Source organism: Haematobia irritans, chromosome 3, assembly GCF_050003625.1.
Source record: "Haematobia irritans isolate KBUSLIRL chromosome 3, ASM5000362v1, whole genome shotgun sequence".
Lineage (NCBI taxonomy): Eukaryota > Metazoa > Arthropoda > Insecta > Diptera > Muscidae > Haematobia > Haematobia irritans.
The window spans coordinates 23,120,674-23,137,061 of NC_134399.1; the positions used below are offsets into that span (position 1 = coordinate 23,120,674).

General features: G+C 25.5%; 1 protein-coding gene across 4 annotated transcripts in view; it reads right to left on the bottom strand.

The window, feature by feature from the left end:
• Flo2 (flotillin-2) overlaps positions 1-16,388 on the bottom strand; it is a 110,893-nt gene that overhangs the window by 80,695 nt on the left and 13,810 nt on the right. For 2 of the 4 annotated variants that reach the window (XM_075299565.1, XM_075299563.1), the window contains one exon: positions 14,606-14,714. In XM_075299565.1, coding sequence (XP_075155680.1) covers positions 14,606-14,714 — 109 coding nt within the window. Of the gene's footprint in view, positions 1-14,605; positions 14,745-16,388 lie in introns of all 4 variants that reach the window. The other 2 variants (XM_075299564.1, XM_075299562.1) reach the window with 1 other exon arrangement.

Below are 16,388 nucleotides of genomic sequence, written 5' to 3' on the forward strand. Positions count from 1 at the left end.
TTTTATAAAGAATTCTGTCGAAATTTTATTTCTTTAGAAAATTTTGTAAAATGTTTATTTCTATAGAAAATTTGGTCAAAATTTTATTTCTATAGAAAATTTTGTCAAAATGTTATTTCTTTAGAAAATTTTATCAAAATTTTATTTCTATAGAAAATTTTGTCAAAATTTTATTTCTATAGAAAATTTTGTCAAAATTTTATTTCTATAGAAAATTTTGTCAAAATTTTATTTCTATAGAAAATCTTGTCAAAATTTTATTTCTATAAAAAAATTTTAACAAAATTTTATTTCTTTAGAAAGTTTTATCAAAATTTTATTGCTATAAAAAAATTTGTCAAAATTTTATTTCTATAAAAAATTTTGTCAAAATTTTATTTCTTTAGAAAATGTTGTCAAAATCTTATTTCTATAGAAAATTTTGTCAAAATTTTATTTCTATAGAAAATTTTTTCATTATTTTATTTTTATAGAAAATTTTGTCAAAATTTTATTTCAATAGAAAATTTTGTCAAAATTTTATTTCTATAAAAAATTTTGTCAAAATTTTATTTCTATAGAAAATTTTGTCAAAATTTTATTTCTATAAAAAATTTTGTCAAAATTTTATTTCTATAGAAAATTTTGTCAAAATTTTATTTCAATAGAAAATTTTGTCAACAGTTTATTTCTATAGAAAATTTTGTCAAAATTTTGTCAAAATTTTATTTCTATAGAAAGTTTTGTCAAAATTTTATTTCGTTAGAAAATTTTGTCAAATTTTTATTTCTGTACAAAGTTTTTTCAAAATTTTATTTCTATAGACAATTTTGTCAAAATTTTATTTGTATAGAAAATTTTGTCAAAATGTTATTTCTTTAGAAAATTTTATCAAAATTTTATTTCTATAAAAAATTTTGTCAAAATTTTATTTCTTTAGCAAATTTGGTCAAATTTTTATTTCTATAGAAAATTTTGTCAACAGTTTATTTGTATAGACAATTTTATCAAAATTGTATTTCTACAGATAATTTTGTCAAAATTTTATTTCTATAGAAAATTTTGTCAAAATTTTATTTCTATAGAAAAATTTTATTTTTATAGAAAATTTTGCCAAAATTTTATTTCTATAGAAATTTTTGTTAAAATTTTATTTCAATAGAAAAATTTGTCAAATTTTTATTTCTGTAGAAAACTTCGTCAAAATTTTATTTCTATAGAAAATTTTGTCAAAATGATATTTCGTTAGAAAATTTTATCAAAATTTTATTTGTATAGAAAATTTTGTCAAAATGTTATTTCTTTAGAAAATTTTATCAAAATTTTATTTCTATAGAAAATTTTGTCAAAATTTTATTTCTTTAGAAAATTTTGTCAAATTTTTATTTCTATAGAAAATTTTGTAAAATTTTTATTTCTATAGAAAATTTTGTCAAAATTTTATTTCTATAGATAATTTTGTCAAAATTTTATTTCTATAGAAAATTTTGTCAAAATTTTATTTCTATAGAAAATTTTGTCAAAATTTTATTTCTATAGAAAATTTTGTCAAAATTGTATTTCTATAGAAAATTTTGTCACATTTTTATTTCTTTAGAAAATTTTGTCAAAATTTTATTTCTTTAGAAAATTTTGTCAAAATTTTATTTCTATAGAAAATTTTGTCAAAATTTTATTTCTTTAGAAAATTTTATTAGAATTTTACTTCTATAAAAAAAAATTTTGTCTAAATTTTATTTCTATAGGAAATTTTATTAAAATTTTACTTCTATAAAAAATTTTGTCAAATTTTTATTTCTATAGACAATTTTGTCAAAATTTTATTTGTATAGAAAATTTTGTTAAAATTGTATTTCTATAGAAATTTTTGTCAAAATTTTATTTCTATAAAAAATTTTGTCAACATTTTATTTCTTTAGAAAATTTTATCAAAATTTTATTTTTATAAAGAATTCTGTCGAAATTTTATTTCTTTAGAAAATTTTGTAAAATGTTTATTTCTATAGAAAATTTGGTCAAAATTTTATTTCTATAGAAAATTTTGTCAAAATGTTATTTCTTTAGAAAATTTTATCAAAATTTTATTTCTATAGAAAATTTTGTCAAAATTTTATTTCTATAGAAAATTTTGTCAAAATTTTATTTCTATAGAAAATTTTGTCAAAATTTTATTTCTATAGAAAATTTTGTCAAAATTTTATTTCTATAAAAAAATTTTAACAAAATTTTATTTCTTTAGAAAGTTTTATCAAAATTTTATTGCTATAAAAAAATTTGTCAAAATTTTATTTCTATAAAAAATTTTGTCAAAATTTTATTTCTTTAGAAAATTTTGTCAAAATCTTATTTCTATAGAAAATTTTGTCAAAATTTTATTTCTATAGAAAATTTTTTCATTATTTTATTTTTATAGAAAATTTTGTCAAAATTTTATTTCAATAGAAAATTTTGTCAAAATTTTATTTCTATAAAAAATTTTGTCAAAATTTTATTTCTATAGAAAATTTTGTCAAAATTTTATTTCTATAAAAAATTTTGTCAAAATTTTATTTCTATAGAAAATATTGTCAAAATTTTATTTCAATAGAAAATTTTGTCAACAGTTTATTTCTATAGAAAATTTTGTCAAAATTTTGTTAAAATTTATTTCTATAGAAAATTTTGTCAAAATTTTATTTCTATAGAAAATTTTGTCAAAATTTTATTTCTTTAGAAAATGTTGTCAAAATTTTATTTCTATAGAAAATTTTATCAAAGTTTTATTTCTATAGAAAATGTTGTCAAAATTTTATTTCTATAGAAAGTTTTGTCAAAATTTTATTTCGTTAGAAAATTTTGTCAAATTTTTATTTCTGTACAAAGTTTTTTCAAAATTTTATTTCTATAGACAATTTTGTCAAAATTTTATTTGTATAGAAAATTTTGTCAAAATTTTATTTCTATAGAAAATTTTGTCAAAATTTTATTTCTATAGAAAATTTATTTCTATAAAAAATTTTGTCAACATTTTATTTCTCTAGAAAATTTTATCAAAATTTTATTTCTATAAAGAATTTTGTCAAAATTTTATTTCTTTAGAAAATTCTGTCAAATTTTTATTTCCATAGAAAATTTTGTCAAAATTTATATCTATAGAAAATTGTGTCAAAATTTTATTTCTATAGAAAATTTATTTCTATAAAAAATTTTGTCAACATTTTATTTCTATAGAAAATTTTGTCAATATTTTATTTCTATAGAAAATTTTGTCAGAATTTTATTTCTATAGACAATTTTATCAAAATTTTATTTCTATAGAAAATTTTTTCATAATTTTATTTCTATAGAAAATTTTGTCAAAATTTTATATCTATATATAAAAGTTTTGTTTTTTCATAGAAAATTTTGTCAAAATTTTATTTCTATAGAAAAATTGTGAAGAACCTCTAAGTTGGTAGAGGGATATTTTCGCATAATCTACCAAAATATCAAGAATTCTACAAATCTACCAAACACTAGAAAATCTACCATTTTTGTAAGTTTTCTACCAACTGTGGCAACCGGACCAATGTAGTTCATGCCCAAACTTGACTTCTCTTCAGACAACTAAAATTAATTTTCACTTTTTTTAAGTTATCCCTTTGAAATTGCATACTATTTATTGGATTTTTTATATCAATCGCCATGTGATACTCAAAATTAAATTGGCAATGTTATTGCAAAGATTAAATCACATTTTAGTTCTTAAGTACATATGTGTCTGTATGTTAACGTCTTTATTTCAATACGCTTTTAGAGGATTTCTTTATGAACATTCCATTTCATACAATTTGCAAATTTAACACTCCTACCCAAAAACTAAATAGAGAAATACGCATAAATTTCCCATTCAATACAGGACCACGAAATGTTGGCACTCCCTTTGTCTTCAAATGTACACACACAAAAAAATTATTCTTTCCTTTGAAACGAATTTTATTATATCAACGAGGGAAGGGTCCTTAAAGGACCATAAATCTTTATGTATGATACCACGTTTGTATCCAACAAACTTTGTTTGACCAGAATGAAAAAATTTTAGTAACATACGAAAACTTCGTTGGTCTAAAATTTCGTTTCCAAGAAACGAAATTAAGTGCTAGAGTAGATGCAATTCAAGGAAAATATACTTTTCTCCGGAAAAAAATTTTAGGCAAACGAAATTTCCCCTTGTTACAAAGTATTTTCATTAAGAGCAAATAAATCTCAATATATAACTAACGATTGAGCTATTTTCTGTAATCTGTTTTATTTACTTTAAAGGATAAATTTTTAGCGTCAAAAGGAAGGCTTCGTGTTTCTATAGAAATAAAATTTTGACAATATTTGACAAAATCTTGGCTAAATTTCTATAGAAATAAAATTTTGACAATATTTGACAAAATTTCTATAGAAATACAATTTTGACAAAATTTTCTAAAGAAATAAAATTTTGTAGTTTTTTGGTAAAAACTTATCTACTATAGAAAGTTATCATTGCATACTTTCGGGCGGTAAAAAATTTCGGCTTAAAAGAGAAGAAAACTTGTTGGCAATCACATCCATAGTTTTAACGAAATCAGGCGTCAAAATTTACTAAAAATATTCGATTCTAAAGTGTTATGTTTTTGTTGTTTTTTTGGACCTTTATTTTCAAATAAAAGTTTTTCTGTTTTTTTCGAGCTTGAGTTCTAAAGTAATTAATAAAAAAGTGAAATTCGACATCAAGATATATTAGGCTTCTAAAGGAATTAATAAGAAAGTTGCTAAATCGGAAAATTGGACAAAATTGAAAAAAAGGATAATTTTTTAGCGACAAGAGGAAGGCTTCGTGTGTCCAAAATTTCATTCTTCTTTCAGTGTAATATTATTCTTCTGCCATCTCCTTCATTCAGTCTTGAATAGTTGTGAAGAAATCTTTTTCGTTACAGATTTTGCCTGCTTCGTGTTGCAAATGACCACCCAAGTGTATGAATAATAAATGTAAAGCATTTATATCTGTTTTGGTCTCCTATGGATTTCTTGTTGCGAATGCTGGTGACAAACTCCGTACATGTGTGAATTTTGAAATTCCAACATTCGCACATATAAGCACAAGGAAGAGAAAAATGAACAATAAGGATATGGCAACAGTAAGAAATATTTCATTCAATAAAAATCGTTGTTACATATTCGAGATGTTTTCGGCACTTATTACAAGTTTCTGGACGTTTTAATTAAAATGAACAAAAGATAAGTTTAAGATTCAAATAATTTCATAAATTATTGCATATTTTAAGGAGATTACATTATAGTGTATATTTTAAGAAATTTATATTAATATATAATATTGTGTATTTGTAGGTTAACCACTGCGGTGGTTTGCACATATGACCAGAGTGATCCAAAACGGGGGACGAAAACCTGAAGACCGGTTTATCTTTTAATATCGATTGATGAACCCCTTTTTTCTCTAAAAAAAATCCCAAAAAGTGAAACCTCTAGGGCACTAGAGCAAATTTAAGTCTATTTTAGTTCATGTAATTATTATGTTTTGAGATAGTTTTCTTGATATTAATAATACTAAATTCGTATGTCTCACAAATAGTTCAGAATTCCATAAAATTTTTAAATTTTACCACAAATACACCAATCGTGAACTTCGTATGATCCTAAATACATTGCAATTTTGAACTCCTACTTTTTCCTTCAAAATACGAAATTTTCTTTAACAAATGAAAAAAATTAATTTCGTATAAAAAATTTTCTTGAAATTGTCGAAAAATTTTAAATTATTTTTGTGATATCGATGTGTAATCGCGGTTTGTTATAAGGTTTACTTAAAAATTTATACAAAACTAACCAAAATTTTTTAAAATTATTTTTCTTCCAAATTTTTTCTTAATGGTGGTTTAAGTTTAAACCGTAAACAAGTTAAATATACTGCTGCATACTTTTAGGGAACAATTTCTAATATTTTCATATGACAAAGTATTGCATATTTTTAGGATTTTATTTTTATTATTACTTGGTAAGGTGAGCCTTTGGATTTAGTGTCGACTATTAACCTTTGCTAGGGTAAACTGTTTACAGTTGACAATTTTTAGGAAATAATATCTAATTTTTCATACGAAAAAATGTTGCATTTGTAGGATATTAAGATTACATTTTCAACCCTCATTATGAATAGAAGAACGTTTTGTTGTTATATACAATATCACGAATTTGTCTTGCAATCAGCATAACCGTTGAGGATAACGAAAAAGTGGCACAAAAAGGATCATTCGGAATAAAATGTGGTGCGCTCCTTTAAAAAGTAACACAAAAAATGGCCCAAATTGTTATAAAGAAAAAAAATGCGACTAAGTCGGGTTTCAGTCGCATTTTTCTACAAAATTTTGGATAACGTTTTTTTATTGAGACTTAAATTAACCTAACAATAATTTTATTAAATAGTAGCACAAAAAGTGATCCAAGTTTTTATAAAGAAAAATATACGAATTATTTTTTGTTTTTGCTTTTTTATACGAGTAAAACCACTGTCGCCAAATTTGGTAGAATTCTACCAAAAATGGGAGATTTTTTACTGATAGTTGGTAGAATTTTTGATGTTTTTGTAGATTTTGCAGAATATTCCTCTCCAGCTATAAGGTATTCCTAAAATGTTCTATATAAAAGAACCTTGACAAAATTTTCTATAGAAATAAAATTTTGCCAAAATTGTATTTATTATTTTCCAAAATTTTATTTCTAATGTTTTCAAAATTTTATTTCTTTAGACAATTTTACCAAAATTTTATATAGTATATAGTAATAAAGTTTTGACAAATTTTCTGTTGAAATAAAATTATGACAAAAATGTTCTATAGCTATAGTTGATGGCCTTAGCAGTCAATGCTTCTTTTCTCTTTTTATCATACATTTACTGTATAATTAAAATAAACAATAGATAAATATATAATTTTCTATAGAATAAAATTTTGACAAAATTTTTCTATAGAAATAAAATTTTGACACAATTTTCTATCTAAAGAAGCAAACCCTTGACAAAAATTCTATAGAAATAAAATTTTGACAAATTTTCTATAGAAATAAAATTTGACAGAATTTTCTATAGAAACAAAATCTTGACAAAATTTCTATAGAAAAAAAATCTTGACAAAATTTTCTATAGAAACAAAATCTTGACAATATTTCTATAGAAATGAAATTTGGACAAAATTTTCTATCAATAGAAACATACTCTTGAAAAAATTTCTATAAAAATAAAATTTTGACTAAATTTTCTATAGAAATAAAATTTTGAGAAAATTTTCTATGGAAACAAAATCTGGACAAAATTTCTATAGAGACTAACTTTTCTATAGAAATAAAATTTTGACAAAATTTTCTATAGAAATAAAATTTTGACAAAATTTTGTATAGAAATAAAATTTAGACAAAATTTTCTATAGAAATAAAATTTTGACAGAATTTTCTATAGAAACAAAATCTGGACAAAATTGCCATAAAGACAAAATTTTCTATAGAAATAAATTTTTGACAAAATTTTCTATAGAAATAAAATTTGGACAAAATTTTCTATCTATAGAAACAGACTTTTGAAAAAATTTCTATAAAAATAAAATTTTGACTAACTTTTCTATAGAAATAAAATTTTGACAAAATTTTCTATAGAAATAAAATTTTGACAAAATTTTCTATAGAAATAAAATTTTGACAAAATTTTCTATAGAAATAAAATTTTGACAGAATTTTGTATAGAAACAAAATCTGGACAAAATTGCCATAGAGACAAAATTTTCTATAGAAATAAAATTTTGACAAAATTTTCTATAGAAATAAAATTTTGACAAAGTTTTCAATTTATAGAAACAAAATCTTGACAAAATGTCTATAAAAATAAAATCTTGACAAAATGTCTATAGAAATAAATTTTTGACAAAATTTTCTATAGAAATAAAATGTTGATAAAATTTTCTATAGCAATAAAATGTTGACAAAATTTTCTATAGAAATAAAATTTTGACAAAATTTTCTATAGAAATATAATTTTGAGAAAATTTTCTATAGAAATATAATTTTGACAAAATTTTCTATAGAAATATAATTGTGACAAAATTTTCTATAAAAATAAAATCTGACAAAATTTCTATAGAAATAAAATTTTGACAAAATTTTCTATAGAAATAAAATTTTGACAACATTTTCTATAGAAATAAAATTTTGATAAAATTTTCTATGGCAATAAAATGTTGACAAAATTTTCTATAGCAATAAAATGTTGGCAAAATTTTCTATAGAAATAAAATTTTGACAAAATTTTCTATAGAAATATAATTTTGAGAAAATTTTCTATAGAAATAAGATGTTGACAACATTTTCTATAGAAATAAAATGTTGATAAAATTTTCTATGGCAATAAAATGTTGACAAAATTTTCTATAGCAATAAAATGTTGGCAAAATTTTCTATAGAAATAAAATTTTGACAAAATTTTCTATAGAAATATAATTTCGAGAAAATTTTCTATAGAAATAAGATGTTGACAACATTTTCTATAGAAATATAATTTTGAGAAAATTTTCTATAGAAATATAATTTTGACAAAATTTTCTATAGAAATAAACTTTGAAAAGTTTTCTATAGAAATAAAATTTTGAAAAATTTTCTATAGAAATAAAATTTTGACAAATTTTTCTATAGAAATAAAATTTTGAAAATTTTAAAAACCTTGACAAAATTTCTATAGAAATAAAATTTTAATAAAATTTTCTACAGAAATAAAATTTGACAGAATTTTCTATAGAAACAAAATCTTCACAAAATTTCTATAGAAATAAAATTTTGACAAAATTTTCTATAGAAACAAAATCTTGACAATATTTCTATAGAAATGACATTTTGACAAAATTTTCTATCAATAGAAAAAAACTCTTGACAAAATTTCTAAAAAAATAAAATCTTGACAAAAATTCTACAGAGATAAAATTTTGACAAAATTTTCTATAGAAATAAGATTTTGACAGAATTTTCTATAGAAACAAAATCTGGACAAAATTTTCTATAGAAATAAAAATTTGACAAATTTTTTCTGTAGAAATAAAATTTAGACAAAGTTTATCATTGCATACTTTCGGGCGGTTAAAATTTCGGACCTTTATTTTCAAATAAAAGTTTTTCTGTTTTTTTGAGCTTGAGTTCTAAAGTAATTAATAAAAAAGTGAAATTCGACATCAAGATATATTAGGCTTCTAAAGGAATTAATAAGAAAGTTGCAAAATCGGAAAATTGGACAAAATTAAAAAAATGACATTTATTGGCACAAAAGTGTCATTGCTTCAACAAAAATTGCAAATTTTTCCACTTAAGCGGCATAACAATAACACTACTTACATTTACCACATCTATAGTGAAAATTTCACTTTGCCATAAAACTAGATTGATATGCTCCCAGGCCTATGTCATGTCACGGATGCCTTTTCAATAAGAATTTCAACAAAGTAGAGTGTAATATTAAATTCAATTTATTAAAAAATGAGATCGTCCGAACCGATTGAAAGTTAAATCCAAACTCCAAAACTAAAAGCCTCTCTGATCTATTACAAACTTCAAGAAGATCATGTCAATGTAATACAAAAAATAAGAAAGAAAGCAAACAAGGAAATACAGAGAGTATTATTAGGATTGTTCGTGACAGTCATCTTAGCATCGTAAAAAATTTTGAGTTACTCATTCACATCATCTCAATGCTGATCATAATTTTAGTCAAAACCGGCGTAAAGATTTACTAAAAATATTAGACATCTAAAGAATTAATAAAAAAGTGGTAGAACAGGGTGAAAAGGTGATATAAAAAGGAAAAAAATGGCATTTAGTGGCATAAAAGTGTCATCGTTTAAATAAAAGTGGAAAAAGACCTAAATTAAGTCATCTCACCCCGCCAGATCTTCACTAAAGACTATGGAAACTTGCATTAGCCAACAAGGAAACATATGTCTAGTTAGGCTTGTGGGATTGGTATCTGGCGTTTTCTTGTTAATAGCTTCATAATCAATCAATTCCTTAATCTTCATGTTCAATGACGTATTAAAATTGTAATTATTCTATATAGAGTAATTAATTTGGATGATGAACCAGCCTGCATTGTTATCTGGCTAACATAAAAATAGGAAAATTTTTCCACTAAAGTGGCATAACAATAATACTGCTTGCAATATCATTTGTACCACATCAATAATAAAAATTTCACTTTGCCATAGAAACAAAACAAAAACACACCTATTATTTGGTATGCTACCAAGCACATGACATCCTAGCATCGTAACATATATTAAGCTATTCATTCGTATCATCACCAATGTTGCTCTATGTTTTACGCTCGTCCTTATGTATCCTTTGAATACCACTACCACCACAGTGGGATACTGAAAGTTATTGCCATTGGTTTTATGAGGTTAAATGTGGTTGTTAGTGCGTTGAATGCGAACGAGTGAATGAATGTTATGGCCCAGATAAACAATTTCTATTAGTAAAAGTTTTTCGTATTGATTTAAATGACACCAGAGATACTAAAATGAGGTTATATCAGTGGGCGACAAAATGGGGTTGGCATTCATATCTATTTAACATAAGGACTAACACTATAAGAAATTCGAATTTTATTCAGCAATTCTTTTTATGAATTGTGGTTTTCATGAATAAACCACAATTCGTAATGAGAATAGATTCAGTTAGTTTTCGCTGATAATAGTTCTTAATTAAGGATGTGGGAAGCATCTATACTGGCATGAGAACAATGAAAAAAAATCATATATTCATATAAAGCATTTAAAAAGTTTTGAACATTGGGACAAATGCAGTAGAGTATCACCTACCTCTAACCATAAAACGTAGACAGTTTTGTAGGCATAAACAGTTCACCTAAAACTCTCAAATACGTAGACCAACTGTTGCAAATCTCTAAACGAGATGGCCGAGCAACTAATAATAACACTGATATTATAGAGCTTGAAAGACGAGTAATATACATGCCAAGGACATAAGCATACTTTCTTATGGATCTCAAGGAACAATATGTTTTTTCTGCACTGAAAAAATATTTACGTGATATTAAAGATTACGCAACCTAAATTTTAGGATGCGAAATTTACAAAATATTAAGGAAATAAATATTAAAATAATAATAATAATGAAATTTAAATTAAAATTTGATTATTATTATTATAAATTTTATAATAATAATAATGAAATTTTAATAATAAATAATAAATTTTAATTAAAATAAAGTTTGTAATCTTTGCTTCAAAAATTTTTTTCATTAATTTTAGGATAGAAATTTTGCAAATTTGCGTCCCTCCGTTAAAGTCGCATGTCTTTGAACTAAGGCTAATTTTCCTTAAAGTAAAGAAACACATTTTTGATTTAAAGAATTTGTCCTTAAATTATCTGAAATATTGAAATTTTAGATTTAAGATAAAAACGCTTCAAATATAGGCTAAGACTTATTTTGAGGATTTAGCGTCTTCGGTTTAATTTTTTTTTAATTAAGACAATATTTTTTTACTTTGAAGCATTCGTTATAATTTGGATTTTTAAACTGGTATTTGTTTGTACGTGAGTACCTTTATTAATAAACCACGAAAAAAGGAAGATTTGATAAATGAGATCTGTATCCTAATTTTAATTTTATTGGCCCTTGATTTAAAGCCAGACAGGTCGTTAAAAAATTTCTTTATTTTAAAGAAGCCACATCTTTGGCTCGGAATCAAGACCAAAATCCTTAAGGGAAGGTCAAAATCTTTGGATCCATGTACATTTTTTTTAGTGTGTGTATCTTTGTCCTAAATGTTTACCATGTTCATAGAATTCACTCTTCACCGATATCACATTAAATGAGTTTTAAGATCATTTCTTGTTATATGACAACGACCATAAAATGCACAACGCTCAGGATAAGATTTACTCTCAAGAGTGGCATATAAAAGATGCCTTTATTGCAAATACAAGAAATATTACAAAACTAGTTATGTGGTTAACGATATTAACCCAGCAAAAAAATTTGGAAAATGTCCTCTCAAAGACGTTGTTTCTAACAGGTTAAAAACAGAGTATGAATTAATAAAATGGTACAAATATTTAAATTTTTGCCAAAAAACTGCTAAATCCATTCTAGAAAAATTGCGAATTGTTAAAAATAACGCTAGTTTACAAAAACAAAAAACAAAAATTCATGTACACTTGATGGAAATCAACTTTTCTTATGTATTTTGAGCTGCTGAATTCGAAAAAATTTAAAATTTTTTTTTTGGGAACAGTTTTTGAAAAATCCCGTTATTTTTAAATTTTCGCTCTTTTTTGACTAAACACAATATATCTCGAGTTAGAAATGTCCGATTATAACGTTGTTGGTACTTAAAAGAAAGGTAATAAGATGACGAATAATCGTTTGTGATAAGTTAAGTGGTTCAAAAAATATCAATGCGAAAAGTCAACGTAAGTAATAAGATATTTTAAACAATTTTTTTTCGAATTCAGCAGCTCAAAATACATAAGAAAAGTTGATTTTTATCAAGTGTACATTTTGAGTGTAAACTAGTGTAATTGATGTCAACAGACAAGGGTTAGAATGCATTACAAATCATAAAATATTATAAAAATTATTTATTTGGCGAAATATCACAATTTTTAATTCACACCTTAAGAAGTAATGCAAATTCAGTGCAACGGCTGTTGAAATGGTGGACATCCGTCTTATGATAAGCTCATGTTAAATTTCTGCGCCAATTTTGCACCACTTCCGATTCCAAAAGAACATTTTCACTACTTTTTTGGTCACACAAAAAAAGTATTCTGATTCAATCACGCAATTAATTGATCAAATTAATTTTTTAATTGAAATTTCTTCAATCACAGAAATGATAGTATCAATTAAAAAATTAATTGAATATCAATTAAAAAATTAATTGAATGTCAATTAAAAAATTAATTGATACTATTAATTTTTGTGATTGATTTTTGTTTCAATAAAAAAATTTGTTGAATCAATTAAATTTTTAATTGAATATTTTATCGAAACTCAATTAAGACTTTAATTGGAAAAATTTTCGTGAAATTTTTTTCTGTGTTGGCACTTTTTTTGCTGGGTAAGGAAATATGAGATGTGTTTTTTTATTGAAATAACAGGTTGGCTGATAAGTCCCCGGTCTGACACATAGATGGCGTCGCTAGTATTATATGCATATTATTTTTATGTAGTATCAACCTTCAAATGCTTCGTGTCAAAATTTGACGTCTGTAAGTCAATTAGTTTGTGAGATAGAGTGTCTTTTGTTATTGTGAAAAAAATGAAAAAAAGGAATTTCGTTTTTTTTTTATAAGATACTATTTTCTGAAGGGAAAAATTACGGTGGAAGCAAAAACTTGATAATGAGTTTCCGGACTCTGCCCCAGGGAAATCAACAATAATTGATTGGTATGCAAAATTCAAGCGTAGTGAAATGAGCACGGAGGACGGTGCACGCACTGGACACCCGAAAGAGGTGGTGACCGACGAAAACATCAAAAAAATCCACAAAATGATTTTGAATGACCGTAAAATGAAGTTGATCGAGATAGCAGAGGCCTTAAAGATATCAAAGGAACGTGTTGGTCATATCATTCATCAATATTTGGATATGCTGAAGGTCTGTGCAAAATGGGTGCCGCGCGAGCTCACATTTGACCACAAACAACAACGTGCTGATGATTCTGAGCGGTGTTTGCAGCTGTTAACTCGTAATACACCCGAGTTTTTCCGTCGATATGTGACAATGGATGAAACATTGCTCTATTACTACACTCCTGAGTCCAATCGACAGTCGGCTGAGTGGACAGCGACCGGTGAACCGTCTCCGAAGCGTGGAAAGACTCAAAAGTCCGCTGGCAAAGTAATGGCCTCTGTTTTTTGGATGCGCATGGAATAATTTTTATCGATTATCTTGAGAAGGGTTAGGTTAGGTTAAGGTGACTATTATATGGCGTTACTGGAGCGTTTGAAGGTCGAAATCGCGGCAAAACGGCCCCATATGAAGAAGAAAAAAGTGTTGTTGCACCAAGACAACGCACCGTGCCACAAGTCATTGAGAACGATGGCAAAAATTCATGAATTGGGCTTCGAATTGCTTCCCCACCCTCCGTATTTTCCAGATCTGGCCTCCAGCGACTTTTTCTTGTTCTCAGACCTCAAAAGGATGCTCGCAGGGAAAAAAATTTGGCTGCCTATTTGGAGGCAAAACCGAAGGAGTACTACCAAAATGGTATCAAAAAATTGGAAGGTCGTTATAATCATTGTATCGCTGTTGAAGGGAACTATGTTGAAGAATAAAAACGAATTTTGACAAAAAAATGTGTTTTTCTTTGTTAGACCGGGGACTTATCAGCCAACCTGTTTTATTTACTTTATGGGGTCCTAGAGCAATATTTCGATGTGTTACAAACAGAATGACAAAGTTAATATACCCCTCCCCCCCCATCCTATGGTGGAGGGTATAAAAAGATTTTTGGGATTTATCCAATGCTTAAGCATCATTATGACTAAATAATGTATCGGTTCTTATTATTAACAGAAAGTATACAATAGAATATTGGTATTATTATGATTATTACTTACCCAATATGGCACGCAAATGTCCTTCCAATGTCTGCAATATAGTTTGCTTGATTTCGCTAACACTCTTGCCCAAAAATTGTTCACTGGCAGTGCCCAAAAGTTCGTCAGCCTGATGATGAAAATAATAGACATTCATCATCTGCATGAAAAGGCCATTGTGATTTAATTTCATATGGAAGGAATGGAAGGAAGTTTGTTTTTTTATTATTAGTTGTTGTTGTTGTTGTTGTGATACGTAAGCCATTGTTATCGAAGTATATGATTTTTGTTTTTATTCGACGTTTATTTATATATGTATATAATTTTGTACATATATGATGAAATGATTTATACATATATACATATATTTTTATTTAAGTTGTCAATGTTGGCACAAGATGGCATATGATGATGTTGATTTTTTCAGTACGATGATGCAGTAGTAGGGACACATGATGATTGTTTTGGGTATTTGTATTTGGCAACAGATACAACAGCATAAGCGTAACAACAAAGGATACAGCACGCACGAACACACACACACCAAAAGGATTCCATCAAATACAATCAGTTTGAACAAATGGAAACGGAAATAGTTGTGTGTTTATTTTGCCAACGAAATAAAAAACCAACAACAAAAGATTAGAAGAGAAAAAGGGGAAAACAAGAGAGAGAGAAAACAATATATTTAGCATTAATACATATGTAATAAGTGTTATAGCATTTGAAAATTTCACAATGATAAGCATTTTTAGAGAGTTGCTATGGTGGAGTTAATCAGAAAGTGGTAAATTTTCAAAAAAAAATATATAATGATATACAAAAAAACTATTTTTTGATTCAATCACGAATTTAATTGATACTTATTAATTATTTAATTGAAATTGCTTCAAAATGTTAGCATCAATCACAGAAAAAATTGGTATTTAAAAATTTTCTTCATTAAAATTATACACTGAAAAAAATAGTGAACCCACCAGGAAAGAAAATTTTAGTTAATTTTAGACAATTTTAACTAAACTGAACAAATACCCGGGAGCCACCGTGGTGCAATGGTTAGCATGCCCGCCTTGCATACACAAGGTCGTGGGTTCGATTCCTGCTACGACCGAACACCAAAAAGTTTTTCAGCGGTGGATTATCCAACCTCAGTAATGCTGGTGACATTTCTGAGAGTTTCAAAGCTTCTCTAAGTGGTTTCACTGGAATGTGGAACGCCGTTCGGACTCGGCTATAAAAAGGAGGTCCCTTGTCATTGAGCTTAACATGGAATCGGGCAGCACTCAGTGATAAGAGAGAAGTTCACCACTGTGGTATCACAATGGACTGAATAGTCTAAGTGAGCCTGATACATCGGGCTGCCACATAACCTAACCTAACCTAACTAAACTGTATTGGAAACGCAGATGTCACGCCGATTTCACAAAAATAAGTAAATAATTTTCGACAAGTTCAAGAAAATTTATTACACATAATTATATTCTTTCACTTGTTAAAGAGAATTTCGTAGTTTGAAGGAAAAAATTGAATTTCAAAATAAGTGCCATACGAAGTTCAAGATGGGCGCATTATTGGTAAAATTTACAAATTTTAAGAAATTCTGAACTATTTTGTGGGAGACACGAAGTTTCCTCTGTTTTAGTTAATTCAACTAACGTATGCAAAAAATTGTTAAAGTCATGGAAACATTATTAAAAGTAATAATATCATGAACTAAAATAGTCTTAAATCGGCTTTAGTGAATTATACACACAAAAAATTTTTTTTTGATTTCAATCACGAAAATCGCGGATTCAATCATTTT